Source organism: Furipterus horrens, unplaced genomic scaffold (genome assembly GCF_987537825.1).
Source record: "Furipterus horrens unplaced genomic scaffold, mFurHor1.1.pri manual_scaffold_4, whole genome shotgun sequence".
NCBI classification, from domain to species: Eukaryota; Metazoa; Chordata; class Mammalia; order Chiroptera; family Furipteridae; genus Furipterus; species Furipterus horrens.
The window spans coordinates 186,605,583-186,632,460 of record NW_028327174.1 but is presented as its reverse complement, the minus strand read 5'-3'; the positions used below and the strand labels follow the sequence as shown (position 1 = coordinate 186,632,460).

Below are 26,878 nucleotides of genomic sequence, written 5' to 3'. Positions count from 1 at the left end.
GGGTGATTTGATGATTTGCCTAAAAACTGAATGAAACGTGATGTATTAGTGGGCACATTGTTGTGATAAAGCTGCCAATCATCAGGTGGCCATAGCTGTGGCTTTCTGAATCACCCGAATAGTTCCCATGTTAGAATGTTCAAACTTAACACAAAATTTGATGCAGATTCATTGCTCTACTTGTTCAGTCATTTTGAATGTGACAGTCACACAGTACACATGCTCTCTCAGTGGCATCTACTATCCCCACTGACTAGGTCTAGTTGTCATTGTTCACACATGTGGATTCCAGTCCACTCGCCTTGGCTACCGGTTTACAGCAATGTCGATGTCTTGCAAACAAGTCTCCTATTAACAATGGCTGGAATTTTTCCAGACAGACCTTGTGTGTATGTGTGCAATTCACATGCTAATAAATTCGATTTTTCTCTTGATAATCTATCTTTTCTTAGTCTAATTTATAGGGCCCAGCTGAGAACTTAATATAGAGGGAAAAGATGTTTACTTCTACTTAAGGGGATTATGAGGCACTATATAAGAGGGTTTGTTGACGTACAGGATTATTAGCAACAAACTACCTTAAAAATAATGTCTAAATAACTTCACTCAATCACTAAAAGTACAATGGCATGATTTTCCTCCATACAATTTTGTTTCAGTAACACAGCTCAATTTGCTACTGGACAACACACAAAATAGTCATTCAAAACTTCTGGGAGGAACTACAACTTCAAAGCAGTTAATGGGCAAATACACAAAAAGGGAATAAATGTGACTTCATTAAGTCAGCTGGGACATGTGGGAAGAGAGAGGCTTCTGGAATGCAGGTATAATTACCTTCACTTCTGATAGAATAGTACAGATTGCTCAGTAGTCCTAGTTATGAGCCCAAAGGGGCTGCAGATGACCTCATCCAGTTCCCTCAGTTGCTAATGTGAAAAGCAGGACTCTGTGGAAAGGTTTTTTTTTCAAATCCTAAAGTCTTGTCATTAGCAAGTCATGTGTTTTGGTGACCAGAAACCAGAATTTCTGCCTCACAATATTTTCTACTTTTTATGTTCTCAAAGCTCTGTGACCATTTGGAGAATGCGGAGAAAGAGTTTTTAGAAAACTTCAGTAGAAAAGGAGCCAATTAGCAACATCTCACATGGGCAGAATCCTTATGCAGCTAGAAATGACTGGGAGATGCCAAAGATGTTGTAACGTTACAACTCAAAGTCTATCTGTCTGGGCTTCATGGATTGGGAGGGAGGTGGGACCTTCAAGTACTATTCAAGGCTTTGTTGGCTTTGAAGGCTTTGTTGGATAGGGCTTGTTAATTTTGGCCTTGGGCTAGTCCTTTCCCAGCTCTGATCCTCTGTTTCCTCATTTATAAAATACACATTAAATCCCAACATTATGATTCTATATGAAATGTAAGAATTAGTTAAGTTGCTTAATAGCACAATAATATTGGTAAGTAGAATACGAGAAAGTAAAAGTATTACACTCAGCAAGTATTTTTAACTGATTAAAATGAAAGGTAAGGCCTTTTTTTAAGTTTAGCTTTTTAAAAAAAGACAGACAAACCAACCATTGTATGAGTCTGCTAAGGCTGCCAGAACAAAATACCACAGACGAGGTGGCTAAACCAACAAAAATGTCTTACAGTTGAGTAGAAGTCCAAGATCACAGTGTCAGTTGATTTGGTTTCTTCTGAGACCTCTCTCCTTGGCTTACAAATGACCACCTTCTTGTGTCCTCATATGGTCTTTCCTCTGTGTGTGCATCCCTGGTCTCTGTTCTCTGCCCAAATTTCCTCTTCTTGTAAGGACATCAGTCAGGCTGATTTAGGGCCCACCCTAAAAGCCTCATTTTAATTAAATCAGCTCTTGTAAAGGCTTTATCTCCAAATACAATCACATTCTGAGGTACTAGGAGTTAGGACTTCAACATAAAAATTTGGGGGGCAGATAACTAAGCCTTTAACAATCATCAATTCTACTCTCATTTCAAAACATTGTTACCAAGTGCATACTTCTAGGGAGAAATTATTTTATTTTAGGGCATTTTTACATAATTTAAAATACGACACATATTAGTTGAATTACAATATTTTCCTATCTAGTTAACAAAATGCACAAGTCTACTTTTGTTTCATTAGTCTTCAAAATGTATTTAGAAGTAGTTTATTATGTGATTGCTGTGAAAATGTATTGTAGACTATCTTAAAGTATATAAAAATCTAAAACATCATGATGATTTTCATAGGTGTACAACCCCAAATAGAACATTTTAAAACTGACTAACCATATGTTACACGGGAAGAAGCTTTGAAAAGAGCTAATGTTATTTTACTTCTTGACCCTGATTGGTTGCTCATAATACTTTTCCTAGAAGAATATGGTGAATGGTTTATAGTGCTCTGAGGGCAAAACTCACAAAATTAAAAAGCAGAATGTCTTAAGAATTCTACTTAATGAAGCTTATGTTTGATTAGTCAGCTGTTTTAATTAAAATAATGTCAAGTTTTACAAATATATAAATTCTATTTTTTCCAGAATAAAATTGCATACCCTTATAATACAATAGGAAAGAAAACAAACATTAGATTTTTACTGTTGAATTCTTTTACTTTTTGAGCTTAGAGATCGACATGTTTTTTTCTTTTTCTTCACAGCTTGGCATGCATCTGACTCATTAACTTCTCCAATTTGATTGCTAGAGCCATGTTTCCTTTAATCTTCAATTTTCCTGACATGAATGCCATTGTTGGTTTTAGTTTCCCTAAAATGAGAAATTGAGAGAAGAAAAAGCATCCATTAGTACCCTTAGGGACATACTGCTTTAAGAACATGCATTATAAAAAGAATCTCCTTGAATTCTATATATCTGTGAAGCACACAAATTTCTATTGCAGCATTTTTAAAACAGTACCCTGGGAATCCCAATTCATAAACTTAAATGTTAACAGTATCTTAGAATATGAGAGATAATGTAAAAACAACAATCAGCAAGAGATTATAGCAAAAAGCTTAAGACGCAACATTTATATACTTGTTACAGTACTCTTGAGGATACACGGCCCTCAAATGAATTGAGGTAAACAAACACTATCTATTTTAATGTTCCAATCTATTACAGTTCATTAAATTTTTAACATTTCAACTTTAGATTTTTAAAAAATCTAAATGCACATAATATTCTTAAGAAATGATCATTAAAAGCTAGAGTTACGGACACAAAAGGGTATGTTAGCATTATTTTAACCATATAAGTGCCAGGATATAAAATGTGAACATTAAAATAAAATTATAGCTAATAACAAAATATAATAAATAGAAGCTCCACCAAGGGAGGAAACTTTGTTTTTATTTGCAACTCTCATTGCAGTGCTAGCAGAGAGTCTGACACACACAGAAATTAATGAGAAAACTGAGGCTCAAAGAGGATTTTGAGTTTCTGAAGGTCGCACAGTTCGTATATCATGGTGCTGCAATTCAAAGCCAGCTGTATCTGATTCTCATTTATAGTATTCTGAGCTATATTACGTCAATTTATAAATAGGTCATATCTCTGGAGGGCATGATATGTATCTGGTACGTTAGTAAACTTTCACTGGGCCACGCACAGGTTGTTTGCAGAAAAAAATGTGTGAGTTAATATGGTGTGTATATACTGAGATACTTACACAGCTTTAAATTACTCTGTGTAGGAGTTGTAGCAAAGCATTTATATGGGTGGAGGGACCCAAAAAACCTGGAATATATTTATTTAAAAAATTGTTTATTTATTCTTATATGTTTAAACTTCAATCGCCTTCAAAGTACTCTCCATTTGATGCAATATATCTATGGAGATGCTTTTTCCACCACTCAAAACAGTTTTTGAACTTGTTGATTTTGATGCCTTTTAGCGCTTCTGTCGTTTTTTGTTTTACCTTTTCCACATCAGCAAAACATTTCCCTTTGAGGACTTTTTCATCCAGGGACACAAAAGAAAAAGTCATTTGGGATGAGATTGGGTGAATAGGGAGAGTTGGGCATGGAGTTCATGTGGTTTTGGTCAAAAACTGCTGAGCACTCAGCGCAATGTGGGCAGGTGTTCTCTTAAGTCACCCATCATAAAATGGGCAAATGTGTTGAAAGAGTCTTCCAAAATTATTCAAAAATCTGGACACAGCCTCTCCCAACAGCACCAGCTGGTACACTGATACAGATGGGTTCCAAGAACACTCACCTAGCGGGGGAAGCCTGTACTACAAGGGGCCCACTCTCTAATAGATAATTCCTTCTCTCTTTTGGGTCCCCCCTTGTAGATTGGTTACAGGTAGAAAGGATAAAGTCCAATTCTTTTATTTTAATGAATAAACCAAGCTGCGTACTACCCTAAGGAAATGTGATATAAAAATACCTAAATTCGAGAGACTTCCAGTCAAGCGGGTGGCAGAGATAAACAAGGCTCGCCTTCTTGCACAACCACATCAAATGTATAAATAAACTATAGAACAATATCACCCAGAACTGTCAGAAATCGAGTTGAATTGAAGTCTGACAACTATGGAATTAAAGAAACCACATCCACCCAGACTGCTAGCAGGGGAGGAAACATGGAACTGGTTGGTCCCACACCCATGTGTAGTGGATAAAAATTGGGAGGGATATCTTGGGAGCCAGGCCCCCAGCCCCAGGGTTCCAGTGCCAGGAAGATAAGTCCCCATAACTCCTGGCTGCAAAAAACAGTGGGAATTGAGTAAGTGGAAGACACTCCTGGAGCCCCAAGCAGTTCCTCTTAAAGAACCCATGCACAGACTTACTCAGACTCACTCCCTCTGAGCTCCAGCACCTGGGTAGCAGCTTGAATGGCACCAGTGGCATACAGGGAGGAATGGAAGTGTTTGGTATCTGGACAAGAGCTGGGGGACAGCTTTCTCCCAGACAAAAAGGAGGGCAGAGATCATAACCAACTTCCTGAACCCAACCCCCACAGAGCCACAGAGCTGGCAGGTGGGTGCCATAACTGACATGCCATCAAGCTGTTTGCCCTGCCCAGGAGATCCCCTGAGGCTCCATCCCACCCAACTTATTGGCCCACCCAAACTGTTAACAGCGACTTTTCCATGGGAATGGCTAGTCTTGGCTCATGCTTTACAACTTCCCAAATCCTCTCAAACAAGTAAGAGCCAGCTGCTGTGATCCCCTAGTCCCTGTACCTCTTACTAAGTTGCCCCAGGCCCAGCACTACCAGCAGCCAGCATAGATTCATAGCTTAGCTTTGCCTGGGAATGTCCAAACCCAGCACAAGCAACAGCCATCTCAGATTCCTTTATAGCTCAGGCAGGGTGGCCCTGGGCAAAGCAAACGTGGGGACTGACCTTGGCCTACGCCACCCAGAAAACCCTAAAGCATGTGCACTCAGTGGACAACTACAGACCACATCAAGGCCCCCCTCTGTGGGGGCCCGCACTCCAGCACTGATCCTCCTCAGAGGGCGGAGACTGGTGGACAGTGGTCACAGCCAGTCCTTCCAGCTGACTGGCCTGAGTATCTCCCTCCTGTTGACCTGTCAACAGCAATCAAGGCTCAATTACAAGACGAGGGTGCACTGAGCCCACACAAAGGGCGCACCTTGAGTATCCAGCTTGGGTGATAAGGGAGGTTGTGCCATTGGACCCTACAGGACATCTACTACATTAGGTTACACTACCAAGACACAGAGTCATAGCAGCATAGGAACAAACACAGGGAGGTTGCCAAAAAGAGGAGACAAACATGACCCAAATAAAAGAACAGAACAAATTTCTAGAAAAAGAACTAAACAAAATGGAGATAAGCAATCTGTCATATGCAGAGTTCAAAACACTGGTTATAAGGATGCTCAAGGAACTTAGCGAGAACCTCAACAGCATAAAAAAAATCCAGTCAGAAATGAAGGATACACTATTTGAAATAAAGAACAATTTACGGAGAAACAACAATGGAGTGGATGAAGCCGAGAATCAAATGATATGGAACATAAGGAAGCCAAAAAACAACAATCAGAACAACAAGAAGAAAAAAGAACCCCCAAAATTGAGAATAGTATAAGCAGCCTCTGGGACAGCTTCAAGAGGTCCAATATTAGCATTATAGGGGTGCCAGAAGGGGACAAGAAAGAGATATTGGAAATCTATTTGAAAAAATAATGAAAGAAAAATTGCCTAATTTGATGATGGAAATAAACAAGCAAGTCCAGGAAGCACAGAGAGTTCCAAACAAGATGGATGCAAAGAGGCCCACTCCAAGACACATCATAATTAAAATACCAAAGATTAAAAATAAAGAGAGAATCTTAAAAGCAGCAAGAAAAAAGAAGTTAGTTAACTATAGGGAGTTCCCATAAGACTGTCAGCTGATTTCTCAAAAGAAACTTTGCAGGCTAGAAGGGATTTGCAAGAAATATTCAAAGTGATGAAAAACAGGGACCTACAGACAAGACTGCTCTATCCAGCAAACTATCATTTAGAATTGAAGGGCAGATAAAGAGCTTCCCAGACAAGGAAAAAAAAAAAAAAAAAAGGAGCTCATCATCACCAAACCATTATTATATGAAATGTTAAAAGGACTTACTATGTAAGAAAAAGAAGGTCAAAACTATGAACAATAAAATGGTAATAAATACATATCTATTTACAACTGAATCTAAAAACAAACTAAGGAAACAAGAAGAAAAGAGACAGAATCATGGATATGGAGAGCATTTTTGATGGTTGCCAGATGGTAGGGGGGTGTAGGGGAATGGTTAAAAAGGTGAGGGGATTAAGAAGTATAAATAGAAAGTTAGAGAATAAACATGGAGATGTACAGTATAGGAAATGGAGTAGCCAAAGAACTTATATGCATAACCCATAGACATGAAGAATGGTGTGGGGATTGCCTTGGGGAATGAGGGGTTGAGGGGGGGAAAGGGGGAATTGGGACAATTGTAATAGCATAATCAATAAAATACACTTAAAAATACCTAAATTTGTAAATAATAAATTAAAAGGTATTTTTTAAAAATTTACTATGGATGATACTGGAAGATCTGTATTCTTTGAATGAACAGAACAGCCCCACCAAAACCTTACAAACACTAATATTTAGGTGTGGTCCAGCCCCAAACTGACTCCCTACTCTTATCACTCTACAGGGAAACCCTCCAGTCCACAAGCCCATGATCTACTCACGATGCACAGCTCCCTATCATTTCTATTGAGCCTTGCCCATAAAGATGAATAGATATCAAATGAAGACCAAAAAAAGCAAAAAGCAAAAAACAAAACAAAACAAACAAACAAAAAACCCCAGATAAAAGCCATTTGGATGAAACAGAATGTAGCAGAGGAGAAAACTGAAACAAAGTATATGAATTCCAAACCAATAAATTCCACAATTCATGTCCTCCTTGATAAGAGGAGATGTAACACCAGTGTATCAAGAACAGGATGCTGGAGGAGGAAGGGAGAAGAGAAGCACAGGAAAGAGAGAGAAGAGGACCACAGGATGAAAAGGCGTGGGGGGAGAGGAAGAGGAAGAAGCAGTAGAAGGGGAATGGAATTGGGTAGAGTGAGAAGGAAGAAGGGGAAAGTAAGAAAAGAAAGAATGAGGAAACAAGAATGAGCTCTTGGAAATTAACAACATGATAGACAATATGAAAATATAACAGAAAGGAGACGCTTGCAGCTCTCTGGTCACTGCAGTCAGTCTCCCACTACTGCATAGCCTCTCTCCAGCCCTCATTCCAATAACCTACACAAATAAAGTATTTCTTTACTATTTAAAAAATGGAATAGAAAAGAAAGAATAAAGTGAATCAATCTCCAAAAACTTAGATGATTAAATCAGAGACCTAATGTTTTCTCCTAAAAGTTAGAACTGAGAAAACAGAGAGGACTATCAAAGAAACAACACAAGATACATTCCCAAGAGGCCCATCAAATACCCAGGAAAATGAAAGAGGGAAAAAAAAAAAAAAAGACCACACCACCTTGTATCACTGTGAAATCTCAGACCACTATAGAGAAAGATTTTGATTCTGAAGCTTTCAGAAAGGAGAGGGGTAGACACAAAAGATTAAGAAAAACAGTATCAAATTCTTAATGGTAATCTGGAAGACGAAACAATGCCTTCAAATTTTTGAGAGAAAGTTAATTTCAACCCAGAAATCTCCACCCTGCCAGAAAATCAATGTGTTGGTAGATGGCAAGTAGTTTTAGAAACTCACTAAAATTACTTCTTTGGTATCCTTTCTCATGAAGCTACTGGAGAATGTGTGCCACCAAAATGAGGATGTAAACCAAGAGAGAAGACGTGGGATATGGAAATAGGAGATTCAATTCAGAGGAAAGTTAAAAGAAATGTCTAGGGTCACAGCTGTGTAGCAGGCTATTAAAATGAGATTCCTGTTCAGATTGTAACAAGAAGATAGAAGGACCCAGGAAAAAAACAGTAGACTGACAGGTAATTTGACACATTTGGCAGAGTAGAAAATTGTATCAAGAGGTGGTGAGTAGAGAAGAGGAAGATTTTACTTAGTTTCTTTATACCTATTCTAATGGGGAAAAGTGAGACAATTATTTGTGTTCAGAAGAAATAAGAGTTCTCTCTGAGGGTAAACATAATAATAGTATACTATCTGACTCAGCAGCAAATTATGCCATAATCATAATTATTTAAACATTGAGTAATGATTTAAACAAAAGTTCTAAAATAACTATATTGGGAGGGTAAGAAAGGGGGAGGGGAGCAGAATCAAGGTACCATAAAAGAATTGAAATCTTACCTATCAGTCTTTAGATTAGTGCATCTAAAGAAAATAAGTACTATAAATGTAGCATTGAGAAATGTGGAACATTGACAATGTGCAGTTAAATAAAGAAATAAAAAGACTGGAAGACTCTGAGGAGTAAAAGGGTGAAGGCCAAAATACTTTTTAAATATATATACTTTTAAAAACTGAAGGTGATGTTTACATGACATAAAATTAACCATTTTAAGGTGAATAATTCAGTAGCATTTAATTATAGTATCATGTTGTATCACTACCACCTCTACCTAGCCCCTAAGCATTTCATCACCCTATAAGGAAACCCTGTATGCATTATGCATTACCAGTTTCCCCGCCCTCTAAGCCCTGGCAACCACCAATCAGCTTTTCACAGATTTACCTATTCTAGTTTTTTACATCAATGGATTCATACAATATGTGATCTTTTGTGTCTGGCTTCTCTCACTTAATATGTTTTCAAGAGTCATCCATGTTGTAACATGAAATACTGTTTCATTTCTTTTTGTGGCCAAATAATATTTCATTGTATGGCCAAATAATATTTCATTGTATGTATTAATAAATAATAATTTGTTTATCCATTCATCTGTTGGTGGGCATTTGGGTTGTTTGCACCTTTCGGCTATTGTGCATAGTGCTGCTATGAAAATGTGTATACATATGTATTTGAGTATCTCTTTTCAATTCTTCTGAGTATATATCTAGGAGTGGAAATACTGGCTCCTATTGTGACAGGGTAGTTAGAAGCTGGGAATATTCCTGGGAAAGTGAAATCAGGAAACTAAGACAAGAAAATTAAACAAGGTCAAACAATTCGAACAACTTACAGCCACCTGGTGAATCACAAGAACTATTTCCCCCAACCAAGGACGCTTGAGAGCAAATGGTTCATACCTCTCCTCCCTAACCAGAGAATACAAAGCTTAAATCTCTCTGGTCTGGGCAATAGGGAACAGAGACCCAATTAATGCCATTTGTGCCAGCTAAAACCAAGGACAGATGAAGTCAGAGAAACAAATAACAAAAACCCCATTAAAAGCCAGATAGACCCAAGATAAAACCAGAACAGTACAGCAGACCAAATGATCACCACCACCCCCTGCCGATATGCTCATTTTGATACATCAGCATACTTAAAACATATTAATGAATATTCTGCTGACCCCTCCCCTAAGATTTTCACCTGCAGAGGAAAGATAAAAACATTCAAGACAAAGATGGGGTGATGGCTCACTCTAGTCTAGAGCACGCCCATGCCCCTTCTCGGGTATAAACTTCTTACTTCTTCCTAAACTCTAAGGGTCCCCATGAGACTTGCAGGAGAGCAGAGGGCAGCAGCGGCTCACCCAAGCTTACCCTCTGATCCTGTCTCCAAGGCCCCCGTTTTCTCTTACTCCCCAGTAAGCTAAAAGCAGCCCCACCTTGGCTCACTTCTTTCCTATAACATTTCTAGACAGCCAAAGCAGAGCACCGTCTAGGCTCTCTGTCTCTCCTGCTTCTTCTACCCTAAGTCCTTCCTTAGTTTCACTGTCCCCAGCTTTAATAAATGTACTCTCAAAATCACCTGGACTCATGTTGTGAAATCCTACATGACATCAAGAAGCCACACACTACAGGTTGGCCTGAGGCAGACCTGCTCCAGGCCAGTCCCTGTCCACTTACACTATATGATAATTCTATGTTTAATTTTACCCATATGTTTAACTAAACCTATACATCTATGGTTAATTGCTATTTAGTAAGGCTTCCAAGACAATTCAATGGAGAAAGAAAAACCTAATCATCGAGTGGTACTGGGACAACTGGATATCCACGTGCAAACAAACGAAGGTAGACCCCTACCTTACGCCATATACAGCATTAACTCAAAATGGGTCAGAAGCCTAATTTTAAGAGCTAAAACTAAACACCGTTAGAAGAAAACGTAAGGGTAAATCAGCAGAACGTGGATCTGACAAAGGTTCCTCGGATCTGACAGCAGAGGCACAAGCAACAACAAAAATCCCAGATAAATCAGTCTTCATCAAAATTAAAAACTTTTGTGTCAAAATGTGTTAAAAAAGTGAAATGACAACCCACAAAAATGGGAGAACATGTATTTTTTTTCAGATTATATACCCAATAAGGTATATAATCATCATGTTGCATATCTTCTTTATATCTGCAATACATGAAGAATTCTTAAAATTCAAAAAAACTCAATTAAAATAGGCAAAGGATCTGAATATTTTTTTCAAGGAAGATATACAAGTGACCAATAAGTACATGTAAATATGATGAACATCATTAGTCATTAGGAAAGTGCAAATCAAAAACCACAATGAGATACCACTTCATACCCACTAGGAATGCTATAAAAAAACAACTAAAAAATAACAAGTGTTAGGGAGGGTGAGGATACCCTCATACACTGCTAGTAGTAAGTGGTGCAGCTGCTATAGAAAACAGTTTAATAATTCTTCAAAGAGATAAACATAGAATTACCATAAGGCCCAGCAATACAAGAGAAATGAAAACATACGTCTACACAGAAACTTGGGACACAAAACGTTTATAGCAGCATTATTCATAATGGTCACACAACCCAAACGTCTGTCAACAGGTGAAGGAATAAACTATGGAATGTCCATATGATGAAATATTATTGTCATAAAAAATATTGATACATGCGACAACTTGGATTAACCTTTAAAATATTGTGTTAAGTAAAAGAAGTCACACACACAAAAATCACATATTGTATGATTCCATTTATATAAACTTTCTAGAACTGGCAAATCCACAGAGAGAAAGAGAACATATTAGTGGCTGCCAGGGGACAGTGGAGGCTGAAATAGGGAGTGTTACTTAAATGATATGGGTGTTCTGGAGTGACGAAAAGTTTTAAAACTAAAAATTAGTGGTGGTTGACAGCATTGTAAATGCACAAGTAAATACCACTGAATTTGTACACTTTAAGATGGTTAACTATGTTATGTGAATTTCATCTCCATACTCTTATAAAAGAGAATGAAATACTGATACATGCTACATCAAGAATGAAAGCTGAGCCCTGACTGGTGTGGTTCAGTGGGTTGGCCTGTGAACCGAAAGGCTGCCAGTTTGATTCCCAGTCAGAGCACATGCCTGGGTTGTGGGCCAGGTCCCTGGCTGGGGGTGTCCTAGAGGCAACCAATCCATGTTTCTCTCACACATCAGTGTTTCTCTCCTTCTCTTTCTCCCCACCTATCCCCTCTCTCTAAAAAAATAAATATTTTAAAAAAGAAGAATGGAATTTGAAAACATGCTAAAGAAACATGCTGAAAGAAGCCAGTCACATATTGTATGGTTCTGTTCACATGCCAAGTCCAGAACAGGGAGATCTACAGAGACAGGAAGTAGATTAGTGGTTGTTTAGGACTAGAGGCAGGTAGATGGGGGATATGTGGCTAATAGCTAAAGGATATAGTTTCTTTCTGAGGTACTGAAAATGTTCTAAAAGCAACTGTGATGATGGTTGCAAATATCTGTGAATTGTATACTTTAAATGGGTGAATTGTATGGTATGTGAATCATATCTCAATAAAGCTGTTTAAAAAAATAAAAACTGCCCTGGCTGGTGTGGCTCAGCGGGTTGAGTGCTGGCCTGCAAACCGAGAGGTTGCTGGTTCAGTTCCCTGTTGGGGCACAGGCCTCGGTTGCCAGCAGGGCCCCTGGCTGGAGATGTACAAGAGGCAACCAACTGGTGTTTCTCTCCTCTTTCTCCCTCCCTTTTCCCTCCCTCTGAAAACAATAAAATCTTTAAAATAAACAAATAAAACCTTTTATCATATAACAATAAATTGAATTAGTAATTAAAAAATTTTTCCACAAAAATTCCAGGCCTAAATGTCTTCACTGGTTAATTCACAGGATACAAAATCAATACATAGCCCTGGCCAGGTAGTTCTGTTGGTTAAAGCATTATCATGATACACCACGACTGCAGGTTCAATACCCGCTCAGAGCACATACAAGAATCAACCAAAGAATGCATAAATAAATGGAACAACAAAAGAATAGCGGGAACAATTATAATAGCATAAACAATAAAAATAAATATAAAAAAGGAAAAAGTAACTTTAAAAATAGCTAGTAAGCACAGTATCCTATAGAACCCATCCTCCCAATATATTAATCAGATAATCTTGTTTAATTTATTTTCTATCATAATGCTTTACCGTACAGTGGCCTCTACTGGCAAAAAGGAGAGATTCTGATTAGTTGATCATTAGTTGCTCTAAGTATTTATATTTATAATGTATCCACTATGTAAATTAGGGCAGAGAAATGGCTATGATTTCTTAAAAGAGAATGCTTAGGATTATAAAGTCTTAAATTGTGTCCATTCAAAAGAAAGTAGATGAAGAACAAAAGGAAATAAGCAAAAGCAAACCCACTCCCAATCTAAACCACTTCTATAAAATAAACCTTATAAAAATACTCCTTTTAAAATTACTCATTTAACTGGCCAATCTCTCCTAGTCAATCCAGGAAACAGAAAGCACATTCACAGAAACGTATAAATGAAAAGCACATTAGTATACGTTTATACTAAATAAATAAAATGTAAATTAAAGAAGTAACTTGATTCTTGCACCTTTACAGGACAGAATAGCATCATGATTATAAGAGCATAAACTTGGACTTGGATTCAAATCCTAGCTCTAACATTTACTCACTATGTGACCTTGGGTTTATTATTTAATTCCCCAAAACCTCAGTCTCCATTTTTATAAAATGGAGAAAATATTTTAGCTCAAAGACTCTTCTGAGTATTGCTTAACTCACAGTAATCATTTAATAAATATTCACTATAATTATTTGTTATTTGTGTAGAAGTTGACAAATTTTTATTTTAAATGGTCATTATGTTAAAAAAATTATGTATTTTTAAGATTTAAATTTACCAAACATTTATTAAGCATCTGTTATGTCCAAAACACTGTGCTTAAGTTTTATAAAAACAGTTGCTGAAACACTAAAACTAGTAAAAATAATTACAGATAACTATTCATCAACATTGGAATATGTTATATTGTACTAAATGAAAAAAATTATCAATAGTAGTAATGCTGTAATACTGTTTTTATAACTACATGTATTTATTTATATAGTCACAGAAATATATATGACTGTAAACCAAAATCAACTGATGGTCATTTCTCAGTAGTGTACTAAAGAATAATTTTACTTATTTTATTTTTTCTTGTGTATTTTCTAATTTTTGCACCATGACTATTTAACACTACTATACAAAAAAAAGAAAGCTGAAGAGATCTAAATCATTATACACTGATTAGCTCAGATAGTATGTAGGCCATTAGAAAACAAGACCTACAGGGCACAGAATGTGCTGTGATCTTCAATTTATGAAGACTGAAACAGAACAAAGAGTTAATGACATTTACGATTCATTAAATAATCTTTAGATTAGAATGTTATAATGCTAATAATACTTTTAATAAATACATATGCTAATTAACTTAGCATTTGGAGAAGTATTCTAAGAGTAGAAAAAGAATTTTAAATTACCCTAAAATTTTTTTCTGGCAGTCAGACAAACATGGGCAGAACAGAAAATTATGCAAAAGATTCTCTTGGTTAGGGATGCCATGGAAAGCAGGGTCACTGGGCCACAGGAAAGAGCAGCTATTTTCTGTTACAATAGCCAGCAAAATTGGCATCCATCAGTTTTTTTCTTGTATCTATGAGTCTGTGCCTTCTTACTTATTTTTTTCTTCAGATTCCACATATAAGTGAAATCATATGGTATTTGTCTCTGTCAGACTTATTTCACTTAGCATAATACCCTCTAGGCCTATCCATGTTGTTGCAAAAGATAAGATTTTATTCTTCTTTACAGCTGAGAAATATTCCATCATATATATGTACCACATCTCCTTTATCCATTTGTCCATTGGTGAGCACTTAGGTTGCTTTCATATCTTGGCTACTGTAAATAATGCTGTAATGAACACAGGGATGCATATATCTTTTTGAATTATTGTTTTTGATCTCTTTGGCTAAATACGCAGAAGTAGAATTACTGTGTCATAAAATAGTTCTGTTTTTAATTCTTTTGAAGAACTTCCATACTGTTTTACATAGTGAAAAGCAATCCCACAAACAAGGCATAAGGGTTCCCTTGTCTTCACACTCTCACCAACACTTATTTATTGATGTATTGATAAATTAATGAAATTGAAAACTCACCTGAAAACATTTTTACAAAATCATTAGCAGACATACTCATCACTACATCTGCCTGATCAGATGGCTCTCCATATCCGGCATTCCCATCCTTGTTTTTAAGATCAAGAAACCACGTTCCACCATCTTCACCTACAAAGAAGATAAAGATAGAACAAAATAGACAGGGGGAAGTTAAGAATCATACAGGAAAGGGTGAAGCCAAAGAACTTATATGCATGACCCATGGGCATTAACTAAGGGGGTGGGATTACTGGAGGGAAAGGGGGTATTGGGCAGAGGGGAGCAAAGGGAAAAGAAATGAGAACTGTAACAACATAATCAATAAAATACACTTAAAAAAAAAAAGATGAGAGAAATAAATGCCAAAGAAACCCTCTTCTTCTTAAACTTAATAGCTGCTACAATTAGAATGCTCTTACATACTGCTGTTTCCCAGGCTAAAATCCCCAGGACTCTATCAATTTCAGAAAATATTTATTAAGTACTTGTTATGTCCTAGACACTAGGCTAGGTTCTGAAGACTCTGCAATAACATGGTTCTTACAAAAGAGGAATTGGAGGGTGATATGGAGTCAGGAAATCTCAACTGAAGCTGACATTTAAAAGTTAAGTAAGAATTAGCTAAATAAAGAACTGAAAAAAAGTATAATAGGGCCAGAAAGTAGAAAGAGAGCAGACAGTGGGATTGGATGAGCTTGTAAAGCAGTCAGATGAGTGCAGTGAGCCATGTACTTATTCATTGACTTCATCCTAAGATATGCTGTGGAAGGAGAATGACACAGACTTGTATTTTACATAGATCACCCTAAGAGCAGTGTAAAGAATATATTGGAGATGGATAAAAAAGGATGCAGAAGACTAGTTAGGATGGTGTTGGGTAATTTAGGAGCTTGAGGATGTAGGCCTAGATCAGGATCATGGCAGTGGGAATAGAGAAAAGTAGGCATATTAGAGAAATAATTTCAAAGCAGGACCCATAGGACTAGGTACCTGATTGAAAGTGAAAAGGAAAAGGTGGGGAGGGTGCATGAGAATGATTTCCTAATTTTGGGCATGGGGAACAGTAAATATTGGGGTGTTTTTTACTGAGAGAGGATGCTAAAGAAGAGCAGATTTAACAGGTAGTGCCAAGGGCAGCTATTGGAAACGGTGAGTTGCTTCGGACATTTTCAAATTGTGACAGCCAAGTGAATATGTCTAATGAAGTCTGACTATGCTAGAAATAGAGATATATAAGTAATCACGTCATATGGCCACTGAAGTCATGTGCGGGGTTGGAGTCTCCTAGTGAAAGTCTGTAGAGTGCTAAGACAAATAACCTGAAGAACATCCTCTAAGATAAAGGAGAAGCCTCTAACACAGGAGACTTAGAAGGTATGATTACAGACAGAGGAGTAAAGCATGGAAAGCTATTGTCAAAGAGGCCAAGGAAAGGGAGCATTTCCAGAAGGAAAGAGTGGTCAACAGCATCCATGAGAGGTCTGACTACATTCAGAATGACTGTACTAATCTTGAAGATAAAAATGGTAAAGTGTCCATGGTGGATGATAAATTACTATATTACACTACCTGTAACACTGGAAGTACTTGTAAAGTATTTGTAATGAAATTTTATTTTATATGTGTCCATATGCACTGATCTTAAAAATATATATCAGTAGTTATTTGTAATTCTGAATTGTCTACATTCTAGGGTAAGGCTTCTGTACACAGCCAACTAGCCAGGTGATTACTAACTGGAGGCTGATTTTCTTTCAAGGGAAGTATCCTACTTTGTTTCATAAGACTCAAATAACCAGATGTAATCCTTACCTGAGAGTTCAAACTTATAGATTGCTTGAGTGGCTTTAACAATTTCATCACTGAGAGAGTTCTTAACAATTCTAAATGTTTCTTCCACAGCTCCAGAAGGTGATTTTGATGGTGGCTGAGGCTTTTCTTCTTTCAATTGTGGAGCAGCACCTGTAAAATATTATTGATGAAAATGGCTTTAAAGCCTAGGCAATGTAAGGCTACACACAGAATTAACAGAATAGACTTGCTACCAATTAAACCTGTTTGACCAAAATGACCTTAAATACATTCAGTGGTATCTAAAAGCATAAGTCAACCTAATGGAGTAACAGCCAAACATGTCGATTATGATTATAAACGTAAATGGTTTATAGTCTCCAAGCAAAAGGCTGATTCTCAGATTAAGTTTAAAAAAAGCAAACCCCTACTAAACTATACAATGTTTATAATATATGGACCTAAACAAGCTATTAAGAGTTTTAGGGGTAATAACTAATCACTCCTTTATCATCCACTGTGAATTCTAAAACCAAATAAGAAGATGCCAGAATCGGAAAGATGACACAGTTGATACCTCTTGTGTAATCAGTGGAGCTGAATTGGAGATAATAGTAGAGTCAGTAGAGTACAAATATGTAATCTTTAATGGGAAAGCTACATTTAGAGCATTTCAAATACTTAAAAAAAGACACATAGCTAGTAGCCTTGAGGTCAGTAACTCTCAGGTAGATGAAGTCAGCCTCAGGTACCCAGGACTGCCTGCCTGTGCTTCATACCTCATGAAAGATCTCAAAGGAAGAATAGCTCTGCTTACCTGAACAAAGAAGAAAGGTTCTCAAATTTAATGTTTTATTTTATTTTTTCATGATCTGTACTCAATGTATTTTAATTTTTTAAGTATATTTTATTGATTATGCTGTTACAGTTGTCCCAATTTCTTTTCCCTTTGCTCCTCTCTGACCAGTACCCGCTTCCCTCCAGCAATCCCACGCCCCTTAGTTCATGTCCATAGGTCATGCGTGTAAGTTCTTCGGCTTCTCCCTTTCCTATATTATTCTTAACTTCCCCCTGTCTATTTTGTACCTACCAATTATGCTTAATCCCTGCACCATTTCCCCTTTCTCCCTCTTCCCCCTCCCAGCTGATAACCCTCCAAATGATCCCTATACCTATGATTCTGTTCCTATTCTTATTGTTTGCTTAGCTTGTTTTATTTTTATTTTTTTAGGTTCTGTTGTTGACAGTTGTGAGCTTGTCATTTTAATGTTCATAGTTTTGTTCCTATTTTTCTTAAATAAGTTCCTTTAACATTTCATGTAATAATGGCTTGGTGATGATGAACTCCTTTAGCTTTACCTTGTTTGGGAAGCACTTCATCTGCCCTTCCATTCTAAATGATAGCTTTGCTGGATAGAGTAATCTTGGTCGTAGGTTCTTGCTCTTCATCACCTTGAATACTTCTTGCCAGTCCCTTCTTGCCTGCAAAGTTTCTATTAAGAAATCAGCTGACAGTCTTAAAGGAATCCCTTTTAAAGTAACTCTTGTCTTTTTTCTTGCTGCTTTTAAGATTCTCTTACCTTTAACCTTTGGCATTTTGATTATGCTGTGTCTTGGTGTGGTCTTTTTTGGGTCTAGCTTGTCTGGGACTCTCTGTGCTTCTATAACTTGTGTGTCTATTCCCTTTGCCAAATCTGCGAAGTTTTCTTTCATTATTTTTTCACCTAAGTTTTCAATTTCTTGCTCTTCCTCTTCTCCTTCTGGCACTCCTGATTCAGATGTTGGTACGTTTAAAGTTGTCCCAGAGGTTCCTAAGCTTCTCATTGTTTTTTTCATTCTGTACTGGTTGACTATATATTTCTTCCCTATGTTCCAAATCGTTGATTTGAATCCCTTCACCACTGCTTTCATGCGGATTTTCCTTCATTTCACTTAGCATAGCCTTCACTTCTTCCCTTTTGCTTTTGCCCTACTCAAGTGTACCTGTCAAATCTGTGAGCACTGCTATCACCAGTGTTTTGAACTCTGCATCTATTAGGTTGGCTATCTGCTCCTCACTTAATTCTCCCACTGGACCCTTTATCTGTTCCCTCTTTTGGACCATACTTCTGTATCTCCTCAACTTGACAGCCTCTTGTGTTTGCCCCCGTGTCTTAGGTAGAGCTGGCATCTGTAAGGGGTGGAGCCTTGGGTATTCATCAGTACAGGACAACCCGTTTCACCATGTTGTGGCGCTGTATGTCGAGGAGGGGTCTAAAAGGGAACAATGCCTCTTGCTCAGCACTCCCCCCTTTTCCAGGCACTTCTCCCACTTCCCATATGAGACTGGTGCCTCTTGAGCTCTTGCCTTGGCCATGATTCCCAGAGTGGGTGGATCCGCAGATGTTCTGAGATCATGGGGGCCTCTAAACAAGCAGACTCTTCTGAGAGACCAGAAGTTTCTTCCTGCACCCCAACCCCTATGGGTTTTCATAGTTAGAAGCAATGAGGCTTTATTTTCCCTGGTGGTGGAATCATGAGCTGCATGGTCTGGTGTGGTGATGGGAGTGCTCCCTAAGTGTCCCTCTCTACTTTTTTAAATGTGTGACTGTGCTCTCCACTGGCTAGCCACTGCTGCTGTCACCGCTGTCGCCTCTACACTACGTCCTCTCTGCCTTGGCTCCACCCCTCCTACCCGTCTGGGTGAGTATTTCTTCTTTATATCTTTGTTTGTTGGAATTCCATGCAGCTTGATTTTCTGGAACTTCTGGTTGTTTCTAGTTTTGAGGTAGCTGAGTATTCCTTCTCAGTTGTGGAGGGAGATGCAGCGTGTCTACCTACGCCTCCTATCTTGGCTGAAAGTCAGGTTCTCACATTTTAGACTACTGGATCAGACTCTGATCCTAGATTATAATATATCTCGCTGTTCTATAATGATACTTTTCAAGAAAGCCCCCATATTTCAAACCCAATTTCAAAGCTTATAGCTCCCAAATACCAGAGAAACAGACAGTAGTGGAGGTCCTGGTGGTGGTTCATCCTGGGGAGTACACACCACCCAAAGCATGAGTACTAAAGATGGGGAAGAAAAGGACCTTGGCATTAGGGCATGCTGAAGAGAGAAGTTTTTAAGCAGGGCAGGTAAAAGAAGGTCTCATATCAGCTGTGCACACAGGTACTAGCTATATGACTAACAGGTACCACATCAGAAACTATGAGAAAGGATTTCCACCAGATGGTTAGGGAGTGGACGAAGCCAAAGGCAACCACATAACCCTATCATCTGACTGCACTAGTTCTGGAGAAATCTACTAATAGGATGAATTAACAGGGAAGAAAGAAAAACCTGATGCCTATGAAAAAACAATGTTTTTTAATGGAAGGCTATCCTGAATAGCAGAAGTTTATCTCTAAAAATAATTCACTGTGAACCCCACAAGAATTCTATATGAAAACTATATGAAACAGAAAGTCATATACAATTGACTGAGATGAAAAGATAATAGAATAAAAGAAAAATGGGAAACAAAAAAACACAATGACAAAATTAACATTAGAGGCAATATAGAAGAGACGAAAGTGTCAAAAATTCTATCAGTAATATAGAGTATGAATTTAAAAAGGTCTCCCAGAATATAGAAGGAAAGAACAAAAGATGAAAATAATAAAAGATGGTGATAACTGCAGGGAAAATGTAGCCAGGCTACATTTTCAGAATAATTCAGAACAACCAGAACAGAAGCGATTAAAAGTATAATTAAAATAAATAAATAAATAAACTCAAGGTTAAAAAAGAAAAAGGATGAGCAGGCCCCCTGCATTGCCTGGGGGTGAGGGGAGGGGAATCAATGAAAAGTATTGTTCTTAATATGAGAAAAAGCATTAATTTAAAATTATGTACAAAGTTTACAATATATTACAAAATTGCACATGTAATTATATAAAACAGATATACATAGCACAAGAACCAGAAAAGGTATAATTAAATGTTAACAGGATTATCAAATAGTATAATAGAATGGTGACCTTCTCTTCCCCTTTGAAAATGAGGGGTACACACTGACCTCTGAGAGCAAAATTGTCAAGCCAACATATATGGACTTGAATACGGAAGTAAAAAATCACCTGAAAGAGATAAAGTTAGAACCCAGGCCAGATATACTGGACTATTACCTACTATATGAATATATTAATATACCTACAGAAAATGTCAAGTAAAACTGCAGTAGACTAAAGCAGAAAGATGGGGAAAAGAGAGCTACCGAAGTAAATGATCTTTCCAGCACTGTATGGGAAGAGGAGCTTTAGCCAAAGGAATTTGAGGATTCTGACCTCAAAAGGATGATGGCATCTCTCATGGGGAGATGGATATATTGATTGAAATTAATGCATTTGACATATTTTGATCCCATAGGCAAAATCATTCCTATCAAAGCCTGATGCCAATAAACATTTATCTTACATTTTACTTATCTAACATCTTTTGTTCTAATTTCATGGCCACAGAACAACATGAAACAACCTATTGACTATGATTCTGTTCCCTATGGAATTATGCCCAAAGGGAGAGAATAGGGTGATCATAGCAATTACACATTTAGTTCATAAGATGGCAACACATTATAAATTAATAAATTGAATTACCAGAGGAGGGATATGCTAATTTAAAGGACTTGAAGTATTCAGGAGTTAGGAAAGAAATTAAAGTTTACTGTTTAAGGGTATGGCCTTTGGAACTGAAGAAAGATGAAATTAAATCCTGGCTCTGGCTCCTGAGAGCTGTGTGGACTCGGATGTAAGATGAGAATAATACCTGTCTGTAGAGACATATATATTAAATGAGACAATGTACGCAAAAGTATAGTGTTGGGCACACAGTAGGTGCCCAATAAATATTTGTTGAAAAACAAAATTAATATATGTAATCAATGAGTGGATAGATCCAATCTTAGAGTGCTGGGCACTCTATTAGAGGACCAGTCTATTAGACTTTGATAAGCTCCCTAATTTCTGCCATTCTGTAAATGCCTTTTGAGATAAATCCTGACAGTCCTGTTTTAATATTCTGATACATCCATGTGGCAACCAAATGAAAATCTCAATTTTAAAATGAAAAGTATATATTAAATTTTAAAAGAGCTATCTCTGGGGTGGTGAGATTTTGAATAACTTTTTTCCCTTATATATTACAAAAGAAAAGTTTCCAAAGTAACTTTTTAAACTATCTCCAATAATTTGGAGGAAGAACAGATAAAGATAGAAAGGATAAGATTAAGCCAGAAAGGTCAGCATGAATGTGCACTGTGGTAAGGTTCTGTAAGTTTGCTAAATGTATAAAGGAAATCTGTTCCTAAATTGTCTAGCAGCCATCTAAAGCATTCATAATCACTTAGGAGACTGTCTATAAGATAAAAATAAGTTAAGGATCCAGAAGAAGAACAACTATTCTTGCTAATAAACCAGAAGAGAAATTCTTCTCATGAGCATTTGTTAAAAAGTGCTTCATCTGACATCTTCAGTAAGCTAGTGGCATAATGCCAGAACAGAAGACTACCATGCAAATGCTGGACCAACTCAAGGGGGCTATTGTTTCTGAATTATAAAAAACAAAACAAAGTGAAAACCACAACCTCCTTCGAAGTTAATTTCTCCCATAAAGTAGTCACATAGCACAGACTCTGTGAATGGTGTTAGATGTACTTTGATGTGACACATTTTTCCTCAAAATAAAATAACACATCAACACAAAATACCTAAAGACAGTGCCATGGAAAAGAAATAAAACCTTACAAAAGGGCTCAGGTTTTTTTCAGACAACTTTTAAAAATAAAATCAAAAGATTATGTTGAGAACTTCTCACTGGGAGAAAAAAAGACAACCTTCTTTGCTAAAACTAAGACTTCCTTCACATCAACTAATGTGACTACACAAGTTCTAGTTTAAATCACACAATTATTTAAAAGAAGACAGAAATGTTAATTCTACACTTCAGAAAAAACACTTACGTATCTTTATTTTCCTATATAAAATATGGTCTATATCTCACCATGTGATTCCATTTTCTGGGTAACTGTATCTGGGAATTCATCTAAGAAGAAATCTGGTAACAAAGGATGGCCTGAAAAATATGACCCCCAAATAATCAGGTTAATGTAACAACTTAAATATATTAAGATTGTAACACTGTTTAATAAACATTGTACCCATTTTTATTTAAAGAATCATTCTGGTGTGATGGAAAGACCCCTAGGAGAACTGTTAAACTGCCTGATTACTAATTAAAAATAGCTTCCCCATAACCCAGTTATCCTCCCCTCCTATGGTAAATTTCATCCAACCAGAGTCACCTGTTGTATTAAGGCCTTAACTGCTCTCCCAGAGGCCTTTGCCCCCTTCTCATCTCTCCCTCCAAGGTGCTTAGGATTCATTTCCTACCTGACCCCCAGAGAGAAGGGGATTCCCTCATTAAGAAGGACTTGTTTCCCATCCCTGTCTCTGTTTGTCTGTTCCTTCCTCTCAGAAGATTAAAAAAAACTAAAGGGCAGGAATGCACTGCGTTTTTTATAGCCTAACACTTACCATTGTGCCTAATCATATAAGTTCTCAACGCTTGATAGGATTTTTAATTTAATCAAAATTTATAATATTGTGAATAAAGACGCTATGTCTTTAGTACCTAAAGTGATAATTACACTGTACCAGGACGCCGAAGACCTGGGTCTGGTTCAGGTTCTGCCACTTACTAGCCAACTATTTTTAGACTGAGGTTTAATCTCTTTGAACCTGTTTTCTACTGTAAATAGTAACTACTGAATACTGTGATTATAGCATAAGCCAGGCACTGTACCAAGCACACTATATAAGGTAATGCATTTAGTTCTTACAAAATTCCTATATGGAAGGTAACATTCCCTTCGTTTTACCAATAAAGAAAGTGAGACTCAGAGAAAGTGGGTGACCCACCTAAAGTGCAGCAGGACTGGAATCTGAACCTGAGTTTTCTTTTCCCAAATCCCATGTTCTTAGTCACTAAACAATATTGCTTCCCTCACGGGACTGCTATGAGGTTCACTAGGCAACATATATAAAAATGCTTTATAAGACTATGAAGAGCTATTTAATTCAAATCAGTTCAAACTCAAAGACAGGGATGATACAAATATACGTTTAACCTAGTAAATGATATTTAAAATATAATTAGCCCCAATAATGACTATTATTTAGTATATATTTTGTCTTATGCATAAAGTAAAATGCACTATCATCACCATCATGATCTGTAATTTCAGAGATAAAAAATAATTTCTGAATAAGGGGGACTACTGAGTACTTACACACATTTAGAAAAAGCCCATAATCTTAAGTTTTGTGAAAAACTCACTACTGTATCTTCCATTACCATATCCTTGAGTATAATCTTTACTCTGTGATTTTAAAATCTAATTTTCACGTTTGGTTTCCAGATTTGGAAATGGCTAGTAGCTGATGTGACCTTCTGTATTTGAATATCACTTTAAAAGCCACCAATTCACTTCTGTTTGTCCTTTCTTCTTTAAGGTGTGTTGATATGGGCTTTTCCCTTTATCGGGAGGACGGCTTTTAAAAGAGCATATTAATTTTATAATCATACAAGCAGATTTGTGTTCCTTGCAGAAAATGTGGAAAAATACATCACTATTTTTAAAAACAACATGCATTACCTGGTTTAATTGCATAGATGTCAAAATTCTTTATTCCTTCTTCTTTTAAGATATTTTCATCAATAATAAAGTTGCCAGTAAAAGTTTTAGGCTTTTTGAAAATGGAATACGCAGCATCTGCAATGATGTCAACTTTTCTACATTGGCTTTCAATACCTGATCCTCCCAGCATATCCATAGCAGCGGTGTGTATGGCTGTAGAGAAAACACATACAACCATAACTCCAAATCAAATAACAGGACTACGGAAGTATCAAGCACGATGGCTAATCCCTTATTTCTCAGGTAATGAAAACAAGGTCCAGAGCTTAAAGCATTTGCTAAATGTTCTACTGACATGACTGGGTAGAAAACACATTTTCTTTGTCCTACACAACAGCGCCTTATAGAGTATTCCTTCATAAGACTTATGGCAAAATTCAATTAAGACTTTTCTGATTTAGAATACTTAAGAATTTGCATACCATTCTTGAGAGTCAAGAAAGCCAGTAAGGTATAATAGAAAGAACACTGAGCTGTAAGTCAGGTGACTGAGATTTTTATGCCAACTATGCCACGGTTTTTTGGTAAGCCACTTTGCATCTTTCGGTCTCAGTTTCCTGTTTCTAAACTACGGAGCTCCTTTCTTAAGTTTATTGTCTCTCTGTCCTCTCAACTAGAATATAGAGACTTTGCTTTTCTTTTTCATCCCTGTATGCCCAGTGGGTAAAACAATGGCAGACACATCATAAGCACTCAATCAGTAGAGGTTAACAACAAGATCCATCAGAACATGAAATTCCCTGATGGTTTTTGGAAAAGAAAATATAGGATCTGTAATGAAAGCTGATATACCTCGGATCACAAGAATCCTAAAGGTGACCCTAAAACTTGAGGCTTATTAAGGAATAACTAGGAAAGTAGTAGCTTCAGATTGATTCTCCTGATTGCAACTTGCTCAAAACAGACAGTAACAAGAATCTTAAAATCAATGGAAGATTTCCTTTCACATAAACATATGCGTTGCATATCAGGTTTTAAAACATCAGCAGTGCCTCTGAATCCTTCTCTGGGGAGAGAGCTTATCTCACTTGTTTAACACCTGCCAGTCTCCACCAAACACACATATATTCTTCTGTGTACTCACCAAACCAAAGATAGCACTGATTATAAAGGGTACCACTAAGAAAAAAAAACCCTCCCAATTAAACTATGATTTGTCATCATTTGTAAGAGCATCCTGATATCAAAGATGTAAAAGTGCAAAGGCACAGGCATCTCAAAATCAATGAAATATGGTATAAACTGTCATGAGAAGAAGACAGAAAGTAGGCCCTTTGAAAAACAAGTAAACTGGTTTTGGTTTCTAGCACCAGAGACGCCAGCTGCCACCTTGACACCTTGGCCTCCCTGATTAGCTGAGTTCCCACATCAATTTGCAATGTGGTCCAGGTGATAGAGGACAAAAACTGTTCTGAGATATTAATGTTATCTTCCTCTCTGCTGCCAGTACCGAGATCAGTTGCTGCCATTTATTCCCAGACTCCTCACCCCAACTCACATGAAATCTATCTCAAAGTGGACCTTCCCTTTCTATTACACTTGTTCTGATCAGTCAAGAGCTAAGAGGCAGCAGGCATTCTGAATAGCAGCCCTCATCCCTCCTCTCCTCTCCACCCTCTATTTCAGCAGAAACTACGAAATGGATTTTATAAAAGGAAAAAAAAAATTATACTTTTGAAGGTGATCTAATTGGGGGCCTGAGAGCCCCATGTTGAAGCCTGCTGACCTTCTCTGGATGTGCTAAATTCAGTGGGGTGAAACTTCTAGGCCCAAAGGGGCAATGTTGCTCGTATAGAGAAGGCACATGGAGCCAGAGAGGACAAACAGTAGAATAGGACGCTGCTTTGATTGTTGATAATGTATGTTACACTATATCCACTCCATCCAGTGCAATGAATCTCCTTTTCCTTAAAGAGCAGTAATGTTGGGAGATTCCTTCAGGTCCCAGCAGGCAGAGAGAGAAAGCCACTCTACACAGTCTGTGAGAGGAATCATATTTTTTAAAATAGAGACCTAACAAAGAGCCAGGTGCCTGCCCACTCTCTCAAATCCATTTTCATTGCCTCAATCATAAATAATGCCATATCCTAGCTAGCTTTCCTGCCTCCTCTCTCCACAGTCTGACAAGCCATCCTATACTCAGATGCCAAATTAAATTTCTTAAATGTCATCAACAGCCGTATCACTCCACTGCTCCTGTTCTTCCTTACTTATTATTGTTCTCCTGCTTCTGAAATCCTGAACTGGTTCTCTACTGAATATAGGTTAGACTTCAAACTCCTAACCATGGCAATCAAGACCTGGGACTCATCCATCTTCCCTCTCCACTTCATACCCACCCAACA

At 37.4% G+C, this 26,878-nt stretch overlaps 1 protein-coding gene across 1 annotated transcript in view; it reads right to left on the bottom strand.

The window, feature by feature from the left end:
- Positions 1-2,014: 2,014 nt before the first annotated feature.
- Positions 2,015-26,878, bottom strand: part of HSDL2 (hydroxysteroid dehydrogenase like 2) — a 43,205-nt gene continuing 18,341 nt past the window's right edge. Inside the window, exons 7-11 of the mRNA XM_090274570.1 lie at positions 24,492-24,686; positions 22,838-22,909; positions 16,834-16,983; positions 15,022-15,150; positions 2,015-2,766 (exon numbers count right to left, since the gene is read on the bottom strand). Of these exons, the coding sequence (XP_090130696.1) occupies positions 2,654-2,766; positions 15,022-15,150; positions 16,834-16,983; positions 22,838-22,909; positions 24,492-24,686 (659 nt within the window). The 3' untranslated portion in view covers positions 2,015-2,653. The remainder of the gene's footprint in view (positions 2,767-15,021; positions 15,151-16,833; positions 16,984-22,837; positions 22,910-24,491; positions 24,687-26,878) is intronic.